This window comes from Equus caballus, chromosome 1, assembly GCF_041296265.1.
Source record: "Equus caballus isolate H_3958 breed thoroughbred chromosome 1, TB-T2T, whole genome shotgun sequence".
Classification (NCBI taxonomy): domain Eukaryota; kingdom Metazoa; phylum Chordata; class Mammalia; order Perissodactyla; family Equidae; genus Equus; species Equus caballus.
This window is the reverse complement of record NC_091684.1, coordinates 49069907-49095307: the sequence shown is the minus strand read 5'-3', so window position 1 is coordinate 49095307 and position 25401 is coordinate 49069907. Positions and strand designations below refer to the sequence as shown.

General features: G+C 38.9%; 1 protein-coding gene across 5 annotated transcripts in view; it reads right to left on the bottom strand.

Moving 5' to 3' along the window:
- Window positions 1-25401, bottom strand: part of TFAM (transcription factor A, mitochondrial) — a 93355-nt gene that overhangs the window by 37760 nt on the left and 30194 nt on the right. For 3 of the 5 annotated variants that reach the window (XR_011437229.1, XR_011437227.1, XR_011437235.1), the window contains exon 7: window positions 16533-16595. Coding sequence is in view for 2 of the 5 variants with exons in the window: in XM_070262726.1 (XP_070118827.1) it covers window positions 15469-15504; window positions 16533-16595 (99 nt within the window). In the remaining 3 variants the exon portion in view is untranslated. Of the gene's footprint in view, window positions 1-15271; window positions 15705-16532; window positions 16596-25401 lie in introns of those variants that run through there. The other 2 variants (XM_070262733.1, XM_070262726.1) reach the window with 2 other exon arrangements.

The following is a 25401-nucleotide window of genomic DNA, read 5'->3' as shown; positions in this document are numbered from 1 at the left end:
AAATGAAGAACACAATAGAGGAGATTAAGAAAAATCTAGATGCACTGAACAGTAGGGCCGATAATATGGAGGAAAGAATTAGCAATTTGGAAGATGGGAATATAGAAATGCTGCAGGCAGAGGAGGAGAGAGAAGTAAGACTAAAAAGAAATGAAGAAACTCTCCGAGAATTATCAGACACAATTAGGAGATGCAACGTAAGGATTATAGGTATACCAGAGGGAGAAGAGAAGGAGAAAGGGGCAGAACACTTATTCAAAGAAATAATGGCTGAGAACTTCCCAAATCTGGTGAGAGAGATGGATCTTCAGGTGACAGAAGCCAATAGATCTCCAAACTTTATCAATGCAAGAAGACCAAGCCCACGGCATATAGTAGAGAAGCTAGCAAAAGTCAACGACAAGGAGAAAATACTAAGGACAGCCAGGCAAAAGAAACTAACCTACAAAGGAACCCCCATCAGGCTATCAGCAGATTTCTCAGCAGAAACTTTACAGGCTAGAAGAGAGAGGAATGATATATTCAAAAATCTGAAGGACAAAAACCTACAGCCGAGAATTCTCTACCCAGCGAAAATATCCTTCAAATACGGTGGAGAAATAAAAACTTTCCCAGATAAACAAAAATTAAGGGAGTTCATTGCCACAAAACCTCCTCTTCAGGAAATCCTCAGGAAAACCCTCATTCCTGAAAAATCAAAATAAGGAAAGGGGCTACAAAACCAAGAGCAGAGGAGATAAGTAGAAGGACAACAACAGACAGTAGCAGCTCTTCATCATAACAGATTAAACCATGGGACAAGAAACAAAGGAAGTTGAAGAAAACCAGAAAACAAGACATAAAATGGTAGTGGTAGGCCCCCACATCTCAATAATCACTCTAAATGTAAATGGATTGAACTCTCCAATCAAAAGACACAGAGTGGCAGGATGGATCAAAGAACAAGACCCAACAATATGCTGCCTCCAGGAAACACACCTCAGCCCCAAAGACAAACACAGACTCAGAGTGAAGGGATGGAGAACAATACTCCAAGCTAATAATGAACAAAAGAAAGCAGGTGTCGCTATACTAATATCAGACAAGGTAGACTTCAAAGCAAAACAGATAAAGAAAGACAAAGAGGGACAATACATAATGATAAAAGGGACTCTCCACCAAGAAGACATAACACTTATAAATATATATGCACCCAACAGAGGAGCACCAAAATTTGTAAAGCAACTCTTACCTAAAAGAAGACATCAACAACAATACAATAATAGTAGGAGACCTCAACACACCATTAACACCAATGGACAGAACATCCAGACAGAAAATCAACAAGGAAATAATAGAATTAAATGAAAAATTAGACCAGATGGACTTAATAGATATATATAGAACACTTCATCCAAAAACAGCAGGTTACACATTCTTCTCAAGCGCACATGGAACATTCTCAAGGATTGACCATATTTTGGGAAACAAAGCAAACATCAATAAATACAAGAGAGTTGAAATAATATCAAGCACCTTTTCTGATCATAATGCTATGAAACTAGAAATCAATTACAAGAAAAAAGCAGAGAAAGGTGCAAAAATGTGGAGACTAAACAACACGCTTCTGAACAAACAATGGATTATTGAAGAAATTAAAGAAGAAAGCAAATATTATCTGGAGACAAATGAAAATGAGAACACGACATACCAAATCATTTGGGATGCAGCAAAAGCAGTCCTAAGAGGGAAATTCATTGCAATACAGGCTCACCTCACTAAACAAGAAAAAGCTCACATAAGCAACCTCAAATGACACCTAATAGAACTAGAAAAAGAAGAACAAACAAGGCCCAGAGTCAGTAGAAGGAGGGAAATAATAAAAATAAGAGCAGAAATAAACGATATTGAAACAAAAAAGACAGTAGAAAGGATCAATGAAACAAAGAGTTGGTTCTTCGAAAAAATTAACAAAATCGACAAACCTTTAGCCAGACTCACCAAGAAAAGAAGAGAGAAATCTCAAATAAATAAAATTAGGAATGAGAGAGGAGAAATCACAACAGATACCAATGAAATACAAGGGATCATAAGAGAATACTATGAAAAACTATATGCCAACAAATTGAACAACCAGGAAGAAATGGACAACTTCCTAGACTCCTACAACCTCCCCAAACTGAATCAGGAAGAAATGGAGAATCTGAATAGGCCAATCACAAGTAAGGAAATAGAAACGGTAATCAAAAACCTCCCCAAAAATAAGAGTCCAGGACCAGACGGCTTCTCTGGAGAATTCTACCAAACATTCAAAGAAGACTTAATACCTATTCTTCTCAAACTGTTCCAGAAAATTGAGAAAGATGGAGTACTCCCTAACACATTCTATGAAGCCAACATTACTCTGATCCCCAAACCTGACAAGGACAACACAAAGGAGAACTACAGGCCGATATCACTGATGAGCATAGATGCAAAAATCCTCAACAAAATTTTGGCAAACCGAATACAGCAATACATCAAAAAGATTATACACCATGATCAAGTGGGATTTATACCAGGGACACAGGGATGGTTCAACATCCGCAAGTCAATCAACGTGATACACTACATCAACAAAATGAAAAACAAAAACCACATGATCATCTCAATAGATGCAGAGAAAGCATTCGACAAGATCCAACACCCATTTATGATAAAAACCCTCAGTAAAATGGGTATAGAAGGAAAGTACCTCAACATAATAAAGGCCATATATGACAGACCCACAGCCAACATCATACTCAATGGACAAAAACTGAAAGCCATCCCTCTGAGGACAGGAACAAGACAAGGGTGCCCACTTTCACCACTCCTATTCAACTTAGTACTGGAGGTGTTGGCCAGAGCAATTCGGCAGGAAAAAGAAATAAAAGGAATCCAAATAGGTAACGAAGAAGTAAAACTCTCGCTGTTTGCAGACGACATGCTCTTATATATAGAAAACCCCAAAGAATCCATAGAAAAACTATTAGAAATAATCAACAACTACAGCAAAGTAGCAGGGTATAAAATCAACATACATAAATCAGTAGCATTTCTATACACTAACAATGAACTAACAGAAAAAGAACTCAAGAACTCAATCCCATTCACAATCGCAACGAAAAGAATAAAATACCTTGGGATAAACTTAACCAAGGAAGTGAAGGATCTATACAATGAAAACTACAAGACTTTCTTGAAAGAAATTGACGACGACATAAAGAGATGGAAAGACATTCCATGCACATGGATTGGAAGAATAAACATAGTTAAAATGTCCATACTACCTAAAGCAATCTACAGATTAAATGCTATCCCAATCAGAATCCCAAGAACATTCTTCACAGAAATTGAACAAAGAATCCTAAAATTCATATGGGGCAACAAAAGACCACGAATTGCTAAAGCAATCCTGAGCAAGAAAAACAAAGCCGGCGGAATCACAATCCCCGATTTCAAAACATACTACAAAGCTACCGTGATCAAAACAGCATGGTACTGGTACAAAAACAGGTCCAGAGATCAATGGAACAGAATTGAAAGCCCAGAAATAAAACCACACATCTATGGACAGCTAATCTTCGACAAAGGAGCAGAGGGCCTACAATGGAGAAAAGAAAGTCTCTTCAACAAATGGTGCTGGGAAAACTGGACAGCCACATGCAAAAGATTGAAAATTGACCATTCTTTTTCACCACACACCAAAATAAACTCAAAATGGATCAAAGACCTAAAGATTAGGCCTGAAACAATAAGTCTTCTAGAAGAGAATATAGGCAGTACACTCTTTGACATCAGTTTCAAAAGAATCTTTTCAGACACTATAACTCCTCAGTTGAGGGAAACAATAGAAAGAATAAACAAATGGGACTTCATCAGACTAAAGAGCTTCTTCAAGGCAAGGGAAAACAGGATTGAAACAAAAAAACAGCTCACTAATTGGGAAAAAATATTTACAAGCCACTTATCCGACAAAGGGTTAATCTCCATAATATACAAAGAACTCACACTGCTTAACAACAAAAAAACAAACAACCCGATCAAAAAATGGGCAGAGGACATGAACAGACATTTCTCAAAAGAAGATATAAATATGGCCAATAGACACATGAAAAGATGTTCATCATCGCTAATCATCAGGGAAATGCAAATCAAAACTACACTAAGATATCACCTTACACCCGTTAGATTGGCAAAAACATCCAAAACCAAGAGCGACAAATGTTGGAGAGGTTGTGGAGAAAAAGGAACCCTCATACACTGTTGGTGGGAATGCAAACTGGTACAGCCACTATGGAAAACAGTATGGAGATTTCTCAAAAAATTAAAAATAGAAATACCCTATGACCCAGCCATCCCATTACTGGGTATCTATCCTAATAACCTGAAATCAGAAATCCCAAGAGTCCCTTGCACCCCTATGTTCATCACAGCATTATTTACAATAGCCAAGACGTGGAACCAACCTACATGCCCAGAAACTGATGATTGGATAAAGAAGATATGGTATATATACACAATGGAATACTACTCAGCCATAAAAAAAGACAAAATTGGCCCATTCGCAGCAACGTGGATGGACCTCGAGGGTATTATGTTAAGCGAAATAAGCCAGTCAGAGAAAGATGAACTCTATATGACTCCACTCATAGGTGGAAGTTAACATATTGACAAGGAGATCTGATCGGTGGTTACCAGGGGAAAGGGGGGGTGGGGGGAGGGCACAGAGGGGGAAGAGGTGTACCCACAACATGACTAACAGTAATGTACAACTGAAATCTCACAAGGTTGTAATCTATCATAACATTAATAAAAAAAATTTATTTCTATATATGAGCAACAAACATTTAGAAAACAAAAGTTAAAAGAATATGCCATTTATTATAATATCAAAAATATTAAGTAATTAGGAATAACTATAACCTAAGATTTGTAAGACTTATATGGCAAAGACTGCCAAATTTTAATTAAAAAAATTAAAGGAGACATAAGCAAACAGATATACTATGTATGTGGATTGGAAGACTTGACATTGTAAAGGTAGCAGTTCTCCACAAATTTATCTAGGATTTCAATGAAATCCATTCAAAATCTCAGTAGGTTCTTGGAGAGATATTGACAAGCAACTTCTAAAATATATATAAAACACAAAAAGCCTAGAATACACAAGAAAAAATTACAATAGGAAGAAATTAAGACACTAAAAAAATGAGGTAGTCATGCAAGGATATGCAAATAGATCAATAGAATAAAATATGTCTGCTCCAAAAACTGACCTATAAGTATATGGATACTTGATTTATGACCAAGGTAATACTGCAGATTAGTTAGAATGGGTGGACTTTTCAATACTTAATGATAGGAAAGTTGAGCATTATTTTGGGGAAAATGATATTGGAACGTTTACCATGAAACAAAATCAATTCCAGTTAGCTCAGGGCACTAAATAGGAAATGCCAAACAATAAATCCTTTCAGAAGGTAACATAGGAGAATATTTTTAGAACTTCAGGGTAAGAAAATATTCTCAAACAAGACACAAAAAAAGGATAAGTTTAATATTAAGAAAGATATTAATAAATTTGACAAAATGTAAATTAAGTACTTCTATTTATGACCATACACCGTTAAAAGAAACGATGACAATCCAGGAGTAATGAGTGCCCTTAGCATGTAGATTGTGATCTCTTCATATCATTTCTCCAAAAAGGGAACCAGGGCACCTTATAGAAATGGCAATTCTAAATTTGCAAGAGGAAACGTACAGGATGAATGTGAGACATCTTGTCCAGCCTGAAAGAAAGAAAGTTATCGATGGCTATTAGAGTCCAACCTAAAGAACACAGGAGCCAATTAGAAGCCTTCATACTGGCCAAAGACGGGATAACTCAAGCATCTAAAAAATAATGACTACACTGAATTGAGGTACATCAAATATATACAAACCCATGTATTCAGAATGATACTCCAAAAATAAAAACTCATTGATCCGTTTTAGAAATTGCTGGAGCATGAAATCTTTACTCTAAAAACGATAACTAAAGGGAAAAAATAAAGTTTTTGTACTACTGTCCCTGTACACTGTACTTCAGGTTAATAAAATTAGTGACCAAGGAAATTTCTTCTTTATAAATGAATCAGAGCTAGCAAATGCAAGAAGAATGACAGTATTAGAAAATCACCAGTTCACAACCCCGAATGAAATAATTCCTCAAGACAATGTTAGTGATCCAGAAATAAGTGAAAAGTTGATAGAGAACTTTTTAATGGACGGATCACATTGACATCATCTCAACTCAAATCTTAGCGTGATGAAGAGTGGGAAAACCGGGCATTTATCTGTCTCCAGGCATGACAGAGAGGAGCTACATAGAATTACATCTATATATTAGCAACAAAGACTTGTAAATTGAAATTGGAAAGCTTGCCATTTATAATAACAAAAAAAAATATGAAATACTTTGGTGACCATGGGTTAAGCAAAGATTTCTTAGATATGACACCAAAAAGACAATTCATAACAAGCAAATTCATAAATTGGACTTCATCAAAATTCAAAACTTTTGCTCTTTAAAAAATGCAGGGTTTTTAAATGAAAATTAAATTAAATTAAAAATGAGAATGAAAAGGCAAGCCACAAACTGGGAAAAATCTTTGCAAAGCACATATCTGATAAAGGACTTGTATTCAGAGTATATAAAGAACTTTCAAAACTCAACTATAAGACAAGAAACAACACAATTAAAAATCAGGCAAAAGATTTAATCAGATAATTCACCAAAGAAGATATACAGAGGGCATATGAAAATAAGGGAAACATTATTAGTCATTGGGGAAATGCAAATTAAAAGCATAATGAGGTACTGCTACATACCTATTAGAATGGCTAAAATTAAGAAGACTGACCTTACTGTGTTTGGGCAAGACTGTAGAAAATCTGAAACTTTCATGCACTGCTGATGGGAATGCAAAATTGTATAGCCATTTGGAAGAGATTTGGGTAGTTTCTTTAGAAGTTAAACATACACCTATAATAATATCCAGTTATTTTATTCCTAGGTATTTACCCAAGGGAAAAGGAGATACATATCCACACAAAGATTGCACCTGAATGTTTATAGCAGCTTTATTGTTAACAGCCAAAAAGTGGAAACCACTCAAATGTCTATCAACAGGTGAAGATAAACAAATTGTGGTATATCCACACAATGGGATACTGCTCGGCAATAACAAGGAGTGAACTAGTGACGCAACAACACGGATGAATCTTAAATTACGTATGCTGAATGAAAGAAGCTGAATAATACAGTACACACTGTATGATTTCATTTACACAAAACTCTAGAAAATTCAAACTAATCTACATAGAAAGAAGATCACTGGTTACTTAGGGAGGAGCAAAATAGAGGGATTACCAAGGGTCATGAAGCAGGTTCCTGACTGCTGGGAGAAAGGGAGTCAAAATGTGGGAAGAGAGAAAACTAGAACTATGTGGTGTTGAATTAAAATTAGAGTTATCAATGTGAACTCATAGCTTTTAACGCATAGATTGATAGTGAATAAATATAGATGTAAATATGTATTGTTATGTGTGAACATTATATATACATATGATATATATGTGCATACATATGCACATATGTACATATAAATATATGCATACACATACGTATATTCTTTAGCTATGTCCACTAAGACCTCCAACAGTAATGAGCACATCTCGTGCTCAGATCTTGTTCTCTAAATATCCACTAAACGGAAGCTTGGAGTTAAATTTCTTGGAGAAATAGCTGGTTCCAGAGTAGGGGAAGGGAAAATAGAAGATGACTCTGGAACATTCTTCTTGTGCCTGAAAAATAAGGAATTTCTCAAAGAATGATGGTGACATGGCAAAAGGGTAAAGAACCATCTTGAAGGGACTACTACTGGTCAAATCTGGGATGATTTGAGCAGCACAATAATAATATATTCAAGCACTATAACCTACTGAATAAAATTGGAAATCATGATTCAAAATTAATATAAATTTTAAAAGGAATAAACTGAAAGTTTTGTGGGGTATGTAAATGGGATACTTCAATATCTTCAAAGACTCTCCCCACAAAATATCTATTAATCATAAAAAGGAAAAAAGTACACTCTTTGACGTCAGTCTTAGCAGCATGTTTTCAAATATCATGTCTACCCAAGCAAGGGAAACAAAAGAAAAAATAAACAAATGGGACTACATCAAGATTAAAGAGCTTCTGCAAGGGAAAGGTAACCAGGAACAAAACAAAAAGGCAACCCACCAACTGGGAGAAAATATTTGCAAATCATATATTCAACAAGGGATTAATCTCCAAAATATATAAAGAACTCATACAATTCAGCAACAACAACAAAAACAACCCAATCAAAAAATGGGCAGAGGATCTGAACAGACATTTTTCCAAAGAAGATATATAGATGGCCAACAGGCACATGAAAAGATGTTCAACATTAATAATCATTAGGGAAATGCAAATCAAAACTACAATGAGATATCACCTTACACCTGTTAGAATGGCTATAATCACCAAGACAAAAAATAACAAATGTTGGAGAAAAGGGAACCCTCACATACTACTGGGGGGAATGCAAACTGGTGCAGTCACTATGGAAAACAGTAGGGAGATTTCTCAAAAAATTAAAAATAGAAATACCATATGACCCAAATATCCCACTACTGGATATTTATCCAAAGAACTTGAAATCAACAATTCAAAGAGACTTATGCACCCCTATGTTCATTGCAGCATTATTCACAATAGCCAAGACGTGGAAGCAACCCAAGTGCCCACCAAGTGATGAATGGATAATGACGATGTGGTATATATATACAATGGAATGCTACTCAGCCATAAAAAAGACAAAATTGTCCCATATGCAACAACATGGATGGACCTTGAGGGTATTATGGTAAGCAAAATAAGCCAGACAGAGAAAGACAAACATCTTATGATTTCACTCATATTTGGAAGATAAACACACGGACAAAGAGAAGAGTTTAGTGGTTACCAGAGGGGAAAGGTTAGGGGGTGGGCATAAGGGGTAAAAGGGTACATTTATATGGTGACTGACAAATAATAATGTACAACTGAAATTTCACTACATTACAAACTATTATGATTTCAATAAAATGAAAAAAACTAAAAAAAAAATTTAAAAAAAAGGAAAAGAGTAAATTTAAGTTGAGAAGCCTAGCAGACTTAACCACCTTAATCAAGTGATCGAAATGAACAACATCAACAATGGAACAAATAGAAATTATGTGCCACCTGGTAAAGTGATGTAACATCACTTTTATAGTTTTCCTGCCAAAGATGCATAAACTAAATCTAACCAAGAGGAAACAGCAGATAAACTCAAATTGAAGGACAACCTACAAAATAACTGAAATGTAATCTGTAAAAGTGTTATGGTCACATAAGTCAAGGAAAGATTGAGTAACTAGTCTGAAATAAAGGCCACGAAGGAGACAGGACAAATAAAGGCAACGTGTGATTCTGAACTGGATCCATTAGCTATACAGGACATTATTGGGACAATATGCAAAACCCAAATGGACTCTAACGATTAGATGGTACTGTACCAATGCTAATTTCCTGTCTTTGATGGTCATATTGAAGTTGTGCAACAGAATGTTCTTGTTTAGAAGAAATACGTACTTAACGATTACAGAATAATGGGGCATTATGTTAGCATCTACTCTCGAATAGCACAGAAAAAAATGTTTTGTACCATATTTTTAACTTTTCTAAAAATGTGCTTATTTCAAAAAATTTTTAAGTAGAAAAAAAGTAAGCCACAACAAAATCGGTAGTGTGTGATTTCACTTTTACAAAGTTCAAAAATAATAGGGATGCACAATTGGGTGGCAAAACTAAACTGAAAACCAAGGAAATGAATACATAAAAGTTAGGTTATTGGTGCCCACCAATGGTATGGGAGAGGGTTATGATTGGGAAGGGAAGTGCTGGGAGCTTCTTGGGTGCTAGCAATCTCGTATTGTTTGACCTGGGTGATGGCTAAACAAATGTTCCTTTTATAACCATTCATTAAATTGTTTTACGCACATTTACGTTTTATGTATTTTTCTGTTTGTTGTATTTCACAGTGTGAAAGTTTTGCAAAGGAAATTTTAAAAAGAGGGTAATAAACAAACAAATGAGACAATCACTTAACTGAAACCATTGGAGAGTAACGTATTTCAAATTTTAGATTCATTTGTTTTCCAGATTTTAGAAATATAATATGGTGCATATGATATGTATTATACAACTTCCCAAGTAGGTCACTCACTCTAATCAAACACATCAAAATTTCTGCACCAAAGCATCTAAATAATCGCACCAGGTAGCATAAATAAAAACTGTAAGTAGCCACAGCTACATTTGGGACAGAAGTCGCTGTGAAATGAGTTTGCTGCCAACATAAAATTTTGTTATATTTTATTTTGTTTTGGTTTTCAGAGTTTTTTAAATTTTGGAATTGCAATAAGGGATTGTGAACCTGTATTAACTTCAAAAAATGTGTAGAAAAGGAAAAGTAATCATTGTATTCTACACAGTTCAGCTGTGAAAAGCATTTATATAGCAATAATGACATAATGTATATTATTCAACTCAAAACAATGGTATAACCATCCTGGGAAGATTGTACTAGGAGTTAACATTGATAATAACTCATTTCCTGAAGACTAGAAGTTTCTATGTATATAAAGAGAGCTAAATCCTTATCTTCCCTAGATAGATATTGCCTAAAACTGAAAATCAAGAGGTAGCAATGCAAGAATATTATTTCGCAATATGGAGATAAATACAAAAATCATATTCTAAAAAAAGTTGTTTCTAGGTTTTTGGAAATGAGGAAAGTGGTAGGAGGGAGGAATAGGTCTGCTATTTTTCATAAACAAACCTCATGGATTTGACTTTCTAAATTGTGTGAAAGAAATGGTGTAAAAGTATTTTTCAAAGGTAATTGTTACGCACATGGTATGTGCAGGGTGCTGTACATATGTAAGATACAGAAACTAGTCTCACAGCATTCTATCTCGGGTGTCAGCCATGTACCCACAAATAAAATGACCAAGAATACCAGATATATATGACAACAGTCACTGGAGGTTTAGCCGGCAGGAGTTCAGAAGAGGGAGAAAGTGCTCCTAAAAGAGGAGGCAGAGAAAGGTTACTGGCGGGGGTGGGCTTGAGCTGAGCCTTAAAGATGACTAGAGTCAATACTTTTGCTCATACTACACTAAGCCCTTGCTGATGAAAGGGCTTTCTGCTCTGATCTGGGATTTGGATATCTGACATGAAGACTTCGGGGAAATGCTGTTTTTGATGGTGTCTTCTATTGGCAAAGGAATTCCATTAAATACAAGCCAAAGGAAAGTCAAGGAACCACAACAAAACAAAAATGCATCTTTCTAACCTATTAATTCCAAAATTAGATGGTTTCTACTACGGAGCAGTAGTTCTCAACTGGGGGCTACTTTGCTCCCCAAGGTGCTGTTGGCAGTGCCTGAATACGTTTTTGACTGGAGAAGTGCTACTGCCATCAAGTGGGTAGAGGCCAGGGATGCTGCTAAACATCCTACAAGGTACAGGATGGCCTCTAATGACAGAGAATTATTCCGTGCAAAATATCAGTAGTGCTGAGGTTGAGACACGCTGTGCTAGATCATCCAGTTCTGTTCCCTGTGCAGTGACGGCGTTAGGAAGAGGGGGAACAGGAACCAACACATACGCTGTATCTTCAAAGATTCCAGGAAAACCTCCCAAGCACGCTTGTGTCCACCAGCTGGTTACTGGTGCCCTACAGCTTCCCATAAAAAGCATTCCTTTGGGTTAAAACATTGCATCTCTAGAAGTTCTCAAGGAAGAGGTGACCCACTAAAGCAGCAATATCAAATGAGTTTCATCTTAATGCTGAATCTAATAAGTTGGAAGTAGCTGTCAAGAGTACTATGTTAAAAAGAATTCTGAATCTCATCTGGGTTCAGAATAGAAAAGGACCATGGTAGATTCATGCTATGTAAAGAGATGTAGGAGAAAAAGTGGGGACATATCCTACAAATTTGCCTTTGACATCTTCTATTGAGTTCAATTATCAGGTCTACTTTTAAGCTTAGTAGAGAGTCGTGGGAGAACGTAAAAGTAAGTTTTGTTTTGGTTTGGTTTTTTGGTGAGGAAGATTGGCCCTGGGCTAACATCTGTTGCCAATCTTCCTCTTTTTGCTTGATGAAGATTGTCGCTGAGCTAACATCTGTGCCAATTTTCCTCTATTTTTATGTGGGGCACTGCCATGTCATGGCTTGATGAACAGTAGGTAGGTCCGCACCCAGGATCTGAACCCACAAACCCTGGGCCACTGAAGCGGAGTGTGTGAACTTAACGATATACCACTGGGCCAGCCCCAAAAGTAAGTTTTTTTTTTTTTTTAAAGATTTTATTTTTTCCTTTTTCTCCCCAAAGCCCCCCGGTACATAGTTGTGTATTCTTCGTTGTGGGTTCCTCTAGTTGTGGCATGTGGGACGCTGCCTCAGCGTGGTCTGACGAGCAGTGCCATGTCCGTGCCCAGGATTCGAACCGACGAAACACTGGGCTGCCTGCAGCAGAGCGTGCAAACTTAACCACTCGGCCACGGGGCCAGCCCCCCCAAAAGTAAGTTTTGATAGTAGAATTGAAGGTGAGTGTGGTAGACAGACTAATGACCCCATAAAGATGTCCACGTCCTGATCCTCAGAACCTGTGAATATCTTATGTTATGTGGCAAGAGAGAATTAAGGTTGCCGATGGAATTAAGGTTGCTAATCAGCTGACCTTAAAATAGGGAAATTATCCTAAATTATTCAAGTAGGCCTAAAGTAATCACAGGGACAAGAAGTGAAAGTGGAAGCAGGAGAGTAAGAGTCAGAGTAAAATGTGATGACAAAAGTGAAGTCAGAGATGATACACGGTATGAGAAAGACTCAACCAAACATTGCTGGCTTTGAAAATGGAAGGGAGCCACAAGCTATGAGGGAATCTTCTAGAAACTAGAAAAGGCAAGAAAAGGGACTCCCCTACAGTCTCCAGAAAAGAATGCAGCCATGCTGAAACCTTGATTTTACCCCAATGAGACCATTTCAGACTTCTGACCTTCAGAACAGTAAAATAATAAATTTGTGTTTTAAGCCCTAAGTTTTCAATAACTTGTTTGCAACAACAGGAAACTAATATAGTAGGGAAGTACAAAATTTAGGGGAAAATATCAAAACAAGTAGCAATATTGGGTCAAGTAGGGCAGATCAAGGTAGGGCTCCATAGCGGTGAACTCTGGTCTCCCGGAGGAAAACAGGCAAGTACTGAGAACTGGAAGATGGGAGTGATAGATCCTTGAAGGAGAAAGAGGTCCTGGGAGAAAACAGTCTATGACAGACTTGACTTCTTTCACTGTGTTCCTAAACACAAACCCTGGACTTGAGTCCCCAGAGAAAGACAAGAGAGAGCAGGTTTTCCTTCTGGAGTTTGGCAGAAAGATTCCTGAGGACAGGTAGAGACTTGTTGAGGAGCCCAAGAGAATCAGTCACTTCATTGTTCCCATCAGGTACTCTCATTTTCCGAGCTTGAGCCCAGCCAGCGTCTTACCTGAATTAATGTGAGGGACAGCCTTCCCAACCAGCGCATGAGCTGCAAATCTGGGACATTTTTGAGGTTTGACTCCAAGCTTTCTGCAATCCTTGAATAATCGCCATCCACTCAAACCAATGCTAGTTTTATTTGTGTAAAAACTCTTAGCCAGAGTCCTTTATTACTCCCAGTTATATGATTGATTACTTTAAACCACACCAGCAGTAGGATAAGGCATCAAAAATAGAAAAATCTGCTTACGCAGTCTTTGGATCTGAAAACCAAATGGAAACGTTAATATCTTAAAGCTGAAAGCAGTTACTGGATAAAACTCCTGAGGAACCTTGAACAACCTATTGAACCAAAACAACATCCTGTCCCACAAATGCTTTCAATTCATGTTGTGAAATAAAACAGACATCATGTTTTTACCCTTAGAACATAAAACATAGCATTGAGCTTCCAGGGCCTTGAAATAGATATACAATTTCAGAAGGGGGGACAAATAAGTCTCTTCAGTTCTGTTGAAAAATAATTATGGTTTTGTATTTATTTTTTTTCAGGTTGAACCTATTGCCAGATAATCATTTCAAAATGAATCTCTTTCCCAATCCTCTGGAAAAGAATGCTTGGCATGTTTTGATTGGTCAGTGTGCCATCATGCATTTTATGAGCTCTTCGCTTAATCTGATGTTAATGTATTCTTTCCAGGCAAAGGAGAAAGACCATGTTCAGAGGTGACAGCAGTGGCACCTGAATTGCTCAACAGATATTGACAACCCTGTCCTCTTCTTTTTTTTAACCACATTCTTCCATAAAGCCTTCCTTGACTGACTGGCTTCAACAGCACCATGCACTTCTCCATCGTGGCCTCAATGCACACATTCAGTGTCTAAGTGAGTAATAACCTATTTGATGTCTGTCTTCCCTGTCATATTGTAAGCTCAAAGAGGGTAAGGACCATGTTGGTCTTATTCTAGGCCCTGTTCCTAGTGCCTAATACTGTGCTTGGTACATAGTAAATTCCAATAAATATATTTTGAGTTAATGAATGAATGAACAGGCAATTGCTTCCTTCCCTAAGGGCTGGGCAGTTTAATCCCAAGATACCTAGGTGCTTTCAAAATAGCTCTTTCTAGACAAACACAAATGACATGGAAATTTTCTAAATATACTATTAGTTAAGGAAACATTTCTTTGTTTGTTCTGCCACACTAAGAAAACACTCTTATCTGGCAGTCTCTTCAGCATGTTTACACTTAGTGTTTATTTAGTGTTTTTTGTTTCCTAACTTTTTGTTAATCTTATATCTTATTGAATCATACTATTTACATGTTTTTACCTTGCATGCTCTTAGACTCCCTCTCTGCCTGCTGTGGTTTTTAGGTGCTCCACATGAAGGACCTTAGCAGTCCTAGCTTCAAGTTAGCATTAAATGCTGGCATTGGCCCATCCCAGGCCCGGGTAAACAGAGGTCAGATAACTGTCTGATTTTAACAGAGAAATGGGATCCTCAAGAAGAATCTCTCTGGTATTAGACATGAGATAGCAGAGAAATGGCCAAATTTGACCTTGAAGGTCTGTTCTCTCCCTTTCAGAGTTCTTCTTGTGATCAAATAACCAACACAAAGTAGGTAAATTTCCAAGGAGATGGTTTATTGGTGCATGATCTCAGGTTTCGAGAAATAGGGCTTCCAGGGAGAAGGATCAGCGAGGGCAATGTCATCAGAAGAGGGGAAGAGGTCAATCTAGGCGGAATTATGTCTCTGCTCAAAGCTGTCGCTTATCTTATACCACAGTTCAACTCTTTCCCTCATCCCTTTCTCCACTCTTCAAAAATGTGAGTTTTGGTAACTCTGTTGGCCTTGCTTCTTATCGCAAAAAAAAAAAAAGTTTTGCTATTTAGTGACTGGAATACAGTTTGTTGTATGGATTATATTAACAAAAAATTATTGTGCAAGTGGGGCCAAAAGCATTACTATATAAGAGTTCACAACTTCACCCCTCTGTGACTGTGTGCCGGCCTCCAGGCCTTCTGAGAAGCTAATCAGGACAATGGTAGAAAGATCTGAAAATTGGAAGATAAAAGACAGACTGAGAACATGTATATTTTTAATCTCAGAAAGAGAAAAAAGAACTTACTGTGTTGTGGGAGAAAAAAAGGGGGAAAGACCAGAATTCTGAGTGCATGCAGGGATGAGAAAGAGATGCGGTGAGCTGACAGTCTTTGGGAAGAATTTAGCGTGGGTAGGGAATTGAACAAGAGATGAAGAAATAATTTTAAAGACTTCTGCTAGATATTCTTTTGATGTTCTTTTAAAGTCCCTGGTAAATATTTGAATTACCTTCTGATTAGTCTCGGCCGTCAAACTTGTGTTCATTGGAATGTGATGCATCACACAGACTGGACCACATGGGGCCCCATGTTTAAAGGGGCTCTCGCTCCCTTCCTTTATCCTTATATATAAAAGGAAACCAATACAAGTGGAACCCAACTAATCCAGAATTTCCTTAGCTAATTTAACTTTCATCTTCCCAGAGAACTCTTAGGAGAAACAAATAAATGAAAGGGAATTATACAAGAAATTCTGCTAGAACACACATACACAAACTGTTACAGGATATATACATTCCAATCTTGAATACTTTCTACATCTACAACTCTAATCTATAAACATGAACACTCAACTAATGTTCAGAATGATGACCTTGAGATACTTCTAAAATCTCACTTTTTGTACACACTAAAGAAAGAAAAATAACCAAAAGAGATTTTGGCATAAGACTCAATCCATTCTAGCCCTGAGCATTGTGGTTAAAGGCAGTTTGGCCACCTTAAAGACACAGCGTACAGTTCAAAAATGGATTAGAGACTGGTCACTTATGGCCACCTTACCTTGATACACAAATCATTTTTGTTGTTTCTTTTCTTTAAAAGATGGGACGTTTTGAGCAGCACCTGAAAGAAGCACATTGGAATCTCTCTGTATCTTGAGGAAACTCTAAAACACTGAAGGGCAAAGCAACTAGACTCTTCTCTTTCCCACTGGAAACTTTTTCCCAAAATGACCCATTTCTACCAGTTTTGTTTATACTTCCTAAACCAGGACATAGAGGCAGGCCCTCACACCCGCACAGCATTTATAGGCATTACTGTGGCCAGTTTTTTGGGTTTTGGTGGGGTTTTTTTTCCTCTTTTCATTTCTGTTGACAAGAAAGTCCTGAATCCCAACTTCTCTCAATGGCTTTCATCCCAGGCCACACAATAGGCAAAAGCCTGAGTCCCAGGACCTCCCGAAAACATAGAGATGCCTGGGAATCTGAAACAGGTACCACTGATTATGTTAGCAGTAGAGGCCTTTTGTTTTCATTTGCCACTGTTACTTAAACAATTCTGTAGACATGACTTTCAAGTCCCCTCTTGATCTTTTTTCCGCTGACATATTTACCCTGATTCTCTCCTCCTCTTCTCAGGCTTTGGCTCTTGACATCTCTGCTAGAATTGATATCAACACCATGGCTGTGTTTACGTCTCTCCCCAGGGCCAGGCTCACTGATGTGGGAAGTGGAGCTCTGGGAAGTGGAGCCGAGGAGGCTGAGTCATCGGTCATCATTCCCCACCTCCCCGGGTCTGACCAAAATGACAGAGGCTCCTCTCACTAAAGTGTCACTGGGAGACCACAGCAGAAAGGAGGTGGAGGACTGCTCCTGTTTGACTCTACCCACTTTAAGAAAGGACACATTTTCCGCAGAGCAGTGGGGAGATGTTAGGGTAGTAATCTCAGTGCAGCTTCCATTCCCTTTTGTCCTTCAGGCCACAGCTTAAATGTGAGCCTTTCTAAATGGGTAAACCCCTTTGGAGAGCTATGAAAGCTGAACATACACATACTCTGTGACCCAGTATTTCCACTTCTGATTACATATGTCTATGCATCTATACCATAGGTTCATATTATATACTCATATTATATACCATATATTCCATATATAATCTATGCATATAAATAATACAAATCCATTCATGTGTTCACCAAAAGACATGGACAAGAATGTTCATAGCAGCATTATGTATAATAACTAAAAACAGAAACTAAGTAGCTACCAACAGCAGGGGATAAATAAATTGTGGTATATTCACACTATAGAATATCACACAGCAATGAGAATGAAACTACTATAACAACACACGATAATATTGATGGATACCACAAATACAATACTGAGCAAAAGAAAGTAAAAGAGTAAGTAGTGTATGGTTTTGCTTATATAAAGTTAAAAACTAGGCAAAATTACTGTATGCTGTTAGAAGTCAGGATGGAGGTTATCATTGGTGGTCATGACTGGAAGGGAGCATGAGGAGGTCTTCTGTGCGCCGGTAAATTTGGATTTCTCGTCCATGTGCTGCTTACTCCCATGTGTTCACGCTGTGAACAAGTTATGCACTTTTCTCTTTGCATGTTATACTTCAAATAAAAGCTTTTTTAAAAGTCATCTTCTTATACATGCTACAACATGGATGAAACTTGAAGACATTATGTCAAAGGAAATAAGCCAGACACAGAAGGACAAATATTGTGTGATTCCACTGATATGAGGTACTTAGAATAGTCAAATTCATAGAGACAGAAAGTGGAATAGTGGTTACCAGGTGCTGAGGGGAGAGAGAAATGGGGAGTTATTGTTTAATGGGTGCAGAGTTTCCGTTTGTGATGATGAAAAGTTCTGGAGATGGATGGTGGTGATGGTTGTATGACAATGTGAATGTACTTAATACGACTGAATCACACATTTTAAAATGGTTAAATGGTGAATTTTATGTTATGCATCTTTTAACACAATAAAAAAAGTTTTCTTCTCATTGCAGACTTTCCTGATCATCTCAAGTAAAGAACTACACTTCCAATTATTCCTATCAAAAAATCATGTTTTATTTCCACCATAGCACTCTGACTACGTGCTGCTTTCTTGTTCCTCGTCTATTCTCAGCCTCCTTATTGTCAGCGTCTACTAGAATGTAAGCTCATGAGGCTAGGTATCTTGTCTGTGTCATTCAACTCTATCTCCCAGCTCCTAGACTACTACTTAACATAGTAGGTTTTCAGTAAATGTTTGATGAATCAGCAAGGTTTCTGGGTGATCTGAAGCAAGTTATGAAACACTATGGCAAATCCTTTATTTACTTATTTATTCATTCATCCTACAAATATTTATTAAGCATTTATGCACATATTGTGGGGGATTCAAAGTGAAATGAGGCAGCATGTTCTTACAGAAATGAAGCTTACTAGCTGTTGCAAGTAGCAATAAAATAAAACAAGTAAAATAAAATAAAACCCAGGCTTTGGCCAGCTCTTGGGTAGATGCTAGTTCAGAACAGCATACAGACTTCAACTGAATATGACAGATCAGATTGTCTAGTATTAGCTGCTTCCAGAGTTTGTTGAAAAGGATTCTGAGGCCCTGTCTGGACTCAGCAGAAAAAGAAATGCCATAAAAAATTAGTGATGTCTACCATGAGACCTTAAAATGGGGAATGGTGGTATTGATATCATGGATTTTGTCATTCTTGGGCTTGTTGACTTCTTATCAAGGGTGTTGTACGTGTGATTCAGGGACCAGATTGAACCTGAACTAACAGATGAATTCTGAGTCCTTTCCAACCTGGGAGTCTATGAGTCCAACAATTGGAGGATATGACTAGAGAGCGCCTGATCCATAGTCTTGAAATCCTACGCAATATAGCATCTGATCAGGGAACCTACTGAAGGTAGAGGAGAGAAGGTATGGAAGTGGGCCAAGATCATGAGATCCACTGGTCATATCACATACTGCTCCATCCACAAGCTACCAACCTGTTAGAGTAGTGAAATGACCTACTGAAGTACTAATTTCTAGGCAATACTCTGCAAGAATAGGATGCCACCCTGCAGAATGCCATGCACACACTTAATCAGAGACCTCTACATGGTGCTGTGCCCCCAATAGGAAGAATTCTTGAGTCCAAGAACCAAGGGGTGGAAGCAGGAGAGGCCCTACTTAACATCATTTGTAATGACCCACAGGGGACTTGGTGCTTTCTGTCCCCACAACTCTGGGCTCTGCAGGAATAGAGGTCCTGGTTCCAAAAGGAGGCCTACCCTTGCAAAGGAACATAGTAGCAAAGCTCCACTGGTCCATAAGACAGCTCCCAACGGGAACTTTGGGTTCCTTATATTTGGGACCAGCAAGAACAGGTATCATTGCCTTAACAGAAGTTATTGACCTTGATTAGTAGCAGGTAGGGTTGCTGTGACACAACTGGGACAGGGAGGAACATGTGTGGAACTCAGGTGATCCACTGGGGCACTTCCAGTTGCTCCCTTGTCAAATTGTAACTGTGAACCAACAAGAGCAGCCATCATGACCTGAGAAGAGTGTGATTCCCAGGGGGTCAGACTCCTTAGGAATTAGCATTTGGGTCAAACCAATAGATAAGCCATGGAGGCCAGAGAGGCAATAGCTGAGGGAGAGTGTAATTTAGAATGGATACTGGAAGAGGACAGATAATGAATACTAGTTGAACCCTATAACTCCCCCATTAGGAAGAAAGGCTCATTGGAACCCTGGAGGAGCTGCTGCCATGCAGCACAAGGGATGGACAATGGCAACCATTGAGATTTACCAGTCAGAACGCCTGTCAGGAAAGAACTTGCGGGCATTCTCGGCTATTAGTGCTTTCAGGATCTGCCTTAACTTTCAAGCGGAAGCCACTCTCTTCCAAGGCATCCCCCAACGAACGACAGCCCAACAGGGACAGTAGTGCCTGGCCATTTTTGCATATCTCTCTAATGAGCAATTTTTGCTCTGGAGCTCCCCATTGGATTGGCTGGGGTTTTGTCGGATCTGCATCGTGGTCTGAGGTCTCCCTCCTCAACATTGCTTCCTCCTCCTTTCTCCTTGCAGGCGTCAGAGCTACATCCCAGTCTGAAAGCTCTCCCTGCCAAACCCCACTTCTTTTCTCTTTTGTCTTTCACAGATACCTCCAAATAAACTTCTTACACTCCCAAATTTGTCTCAAGGTCAGCTTACTCTAGGACCCAAATGACACAAATGGTTTCAAGTATAAGATCCAAATTTAATGCCACAAGGGCCAACACTGCAAATTACAAGTGTTCGTTCGGAAACAACTTACTTATTACATCAACAACTATGTGTGGTGGGCTGCAGGATAACGGACAGCAGGACTTATCTACTTAATGATCATTAATAATCATTTTGAGAAATGCAGAGAAGGCCAGTTAGAAAGAAAATCATAGTTGAAATCTGCTGAATAGTTACTATGTACCAGACTCTTCACATGTAATTTCCCACTTACTCCTCACAATGCCTTAGGAAGTGTGTGGTGTTTTAATTATTCTCTTTTACATAGAACAAATGGAGATTAGTTTGATTGCCCAGTGACATGATTAGTAAGTTAAAGAGTCAGAATTTATATCCAGGAAAGCCTAAGCTATTAACTACTACATCATTCCACTCACCCAGAGTTGATTTCTATTGTTTACAACTGAAGAATCCTAACAGATACGAAAATTGGTTGCAAGGAGCAAGTTGTAGGGAGAAGACCATCAGGGAACTGTGCAGTCAGCGAGACAAATTGAGCCCCATCTCAAAGGCTCATCTATGCTTTTGCGCCAAGAGCCTCAATATCTATTCCTAAAAAGATTGCTTACCATTTTTGCCGGTATAAATTAACCAACTCCTGCAATGTTTTCAAAATACAAGCTTCCTTTTGCGATGTCTGGTTTTGCACATCATCCCAAGGAAAAATGGGATCTGGTCCTAGTCCCCGGCCTGCTGACAGTAGATTAACATAAGGGGATTATTAGCTTCCAACTGGAAGAGAGTGTCAGGATGGCAAAAAGAACAGTTTCTATTGACAAGGAAGTAGAACTGCTTCTGTATACAATGAAATTTCAATGGTGGGTTTTAAGAGAGATTGAGTATGTGGAAATCTCTCATTCCTTTTCCAGTTCTGACAGCACCCTCAGCCCTGCAGCTACAAGCGTTAGGGATCCTTGTAGCGTGCTGGTCATAGAAAATTGAGAGCTCTCAGTTTGTGACTCCATGAAAATCAAACTCAGAGGTTAATTTTGCAGGTTTTAGGTTTTATTTGCAGTCTTGTAGAGTATGTTACGTAAAAATCGGGACATTTATCATTAGAGTCCACTTACCAGAGACTCTGTATTCAATATAGTAGCTGGAGTAACAGTGTCATTCTACGAGTGGCTGGTATACTGGGGATTCACATAAAGGGCCTTCGGACTTTAAATACTCCAAGAGCAGCTGTTGAAAAGCATAAATAAGTAGAATGTGTCTTGTTTAGTATCTATCCTGTCAGGCCAAATGGGTTTAGCTGTTTCTCATGCTAGTGTGTGAAAAGTGTCAGGGAACACATCCCAGCTGTGCCTCATCCACAGGAAGGTATGGAGAATAGCTGAGGAAGTTGGCCGGCATCCTCGGATCTGTAGGTTCCTCAAGCCAGAGATATCAGAATGCGTCAGCCAGTGTGTCTCTGTGGGGCCAGGAAGCCACACTACACTAACGTCAGTATGGTTACTTTCTAATGAGACTTTGTAAACCATCTCCCTGTCATCTGCTGGGAAAATGCTTATTGAATGAATTATGGCTGTGAACTTGATCTCCAGCATGCAATCCAAGAGATCACCACCTCACATCCATTGTATTAAAGGCAGTGGTGGGATCACAGTTGCTTACTTTAGAAGTGGGGCAAGGCACACAGGAAGACGAAGCTTATTACTCCCGAGCTTTCACGGTGGTATTTCATGTCAGTTCACCTGAGGGTTACAAAGATCAAAGAGACACAGATCACAGTGCCATACGTGGGCTGCAGCTTTTGCTTACCTTCAGCCAATGTATTATTCAGGGGTCCGTTTTAGAAAACAGAAACTTTAGCTATTTTAAGCAGGAACATATTTAAGAAACAGAGAATTGAGTGTGTATATAATATTGGAAGTGCTGGAGAGGCAAATTTGAGGTGGGTCCTCCAGGAATGCCTCCCAGACAACAGAGCTGGCTTGCCATAATCAAGAAGGCGGAATCAGGAAACTACTCTGGAACTGTTAGCTCCAGAAATGCACAGCCTAAACAGCAATCTTGGAATCATGATGCCCCACTGCTGCAGCTGTTGCCTTCAAAGTCACACTGCTCCTGCCAGACTGGCATCAGCAACAACTGGATGTCCAGCATCCGATGCTTTGACCCACATCCAGCAAGTGACTGGACATTGTGATGCTACTACTCAAAGCCTAACCCCTCCACACCATGCTTGCCTGCAGGAAACAGAAGCAGCAACAGTGCTTCTCCATGTACATTTCTGTCTTCCAAATGTCCCACAAGTACATCTGATTGGCCCAACTTCAATTACATCTGGAACTTTAACTATAGGGAATGGGGAGATAGAGTTTTTGGCTTTCCAGCCTATGTGTCCCGACAGCATCCTAAAGGAGGGGGAAGGGATGCTGAGCACTAATCCACTATGAACCTCAGCCAGCTTGCTGTGTCCCTGGAGGAAGAAGGGGGCAGTGGGTAGTGAAAAGACACAGGTGAGGGCATTTCCTGGCTGGAAAACAGAACTGGAATCAGGAAAGAATAGAGAAAAGCTTAGCCCAATGGAGCATTCAGGCAGGTTTGGCGTGGAGAATTTTTTCAGTCTTTTTGGAATCCCTATCAAATGCTGCCCTCTGATGTTTATGGAATAAACTACTTTTGAGAAACGCTGAAACACAGCCTGATGAGAGAATGCCTCTAGCTGTAGTTTTCTGGGGTGAACAGCTATGGATGTCTGAACCTCATGGAAACCGGGAAAAATTCACTGAACTGGGCACCAAAACTACTTCCAAATGATGCGGCCAATTGGCATTCAGGTCAAGTTTTGCCAAGGAGTTATTGACTCTGACTCTAGAGGTAGGTTATTTTTTCCTGTACAATCAGAGCGGGAAAGTTTTAAGTATTCCTTGTGGTTCATGTGATGATCAGGAAAGCAGATAGCACCTAAATTATGAATCATTTATACAAATTATGGATCAAAGGGAAGATTTACATTTACTCCATGTTGACTCTTTTATGAGTTTAATTTATTGCCAGTATTGTTAATTGACTTTTCTTGGTTTGTAATCTGTCTTTAGAAGGTTCCCCCAACCATTCCACCATAGCAGATGGGGATTAGGAAAAGAGTAATATCACTGATTTTCAGAATTTCATATGCGAATAGGAATAAGTTTGTCAGCAGAACAAAACACAGTTATGAATAAAGTATTGCTCAATGCCACCAAGAAATGATGGCCGCTATGTTTACAGTTATTAAATCCACAGCTATTAATTGTGATCCAAAACACCTGTGAGAACGATGGATTAAATAATAAAATCTATGGATTAGGGCTTGTCCCTTGGACACACCAAGCATGCTCCTGCCTCAGTGCCTTGACCTTTTCCCTGCTTGGAGCATGCTTTCCCCGATATTGCATCCAAAGGAGTGTGGTTCTCTCTAGTTCGCCTTCCAAGCTACTAAAGTGGTAAGGTCCAGGGTCCATGCTCATCTCCTTTTTGTCGTAGTCATCACCTTTTCTTCCTTCTTCCTTCCTCATGAGACCATTTTGTGGTAAACCGGAGCTATGGTTTGGGATCTTCGGATGGGTGAAGTTGGGTTAGAATAGGCCCTGTCTAAAAGGAGCTTTAGTCAACTTTATGTGAGTTGTCTATATTGGGGTTGGGCAACAAAACCCTCCCATCTATCAATCAACTGTTACTTGGTTTTCCTTTGCTAATCTTCCTTGATTATATGCCTTTCTTGGTTACCCTTTGGTAGAATTTAAATATTAGTCTCTGGCCAAATAATTTCTAGTAGCATCTCAGTCTCACTCTAATCTCTAATTGGATCCAGGCTAGAGAAGCCAAGGAGATTAGTGAGAAAGGGCATCATGACTGGAGTTGTAGCACACTTTTCTGAGAACTGTCTCCACCCCAAGACCACCACCTCTGAGAACCTCTAAATATTTGGGGACTCTGACAAACAGTATGAAACTATCCAAGTTTGAGGTTAGAGCAGAATGAAAACATGACAAGCTGGAGATGCTCAGAAGAAACCACTTCTTACATTGCTTTATGCAGATAAACCTTCATTTTCCAGGTGCCTGAGCTGTCCCCATTCCCACTTCTCTCTTCAGTCCTCTGGCATTAAGGGAAAGGCATTTGCAAACAAGTCACTGCAGAGATCAGAGCGTTCCCCCTCTGCATAGCCTGGGGGACATGCATCACGCTCTTCTCACTCCACTGTTTACTTTCCCACTGGGGAAGAGATGGACTCATCTTCAGGATGCAGTGATGAAAGGCCTCAGAAAACAACAAGATTGAAGCTGTGTGGGGTCAGGGCTGTGTGTAATCAGTCATTAGGGGGCCCTGATCTGCTGATCTGCTTCAAAGCTTTGGAATTTGACTTAAGGGATGTCATCCTGCTGGGTTCACAGAAGAAATTCCCAGGGGCTAGAAGTGAGGTCTAGCCACAAAAGTGAGATCATAGATGGAGAAACACTTAGAAAAGAGTTTGCACTGCTGTTGTTATGATAATGACAACAAGAAGAAGTCAACCACAAGGAGCCTCCCAAGATTGTCAAATCCTCCATGTTGAGTAGTTTAGTCATAGTACAATCACATGAGATAGATATCCCCTCAAATGATCATTCATACAATTCTGTGTATTGTATACACTG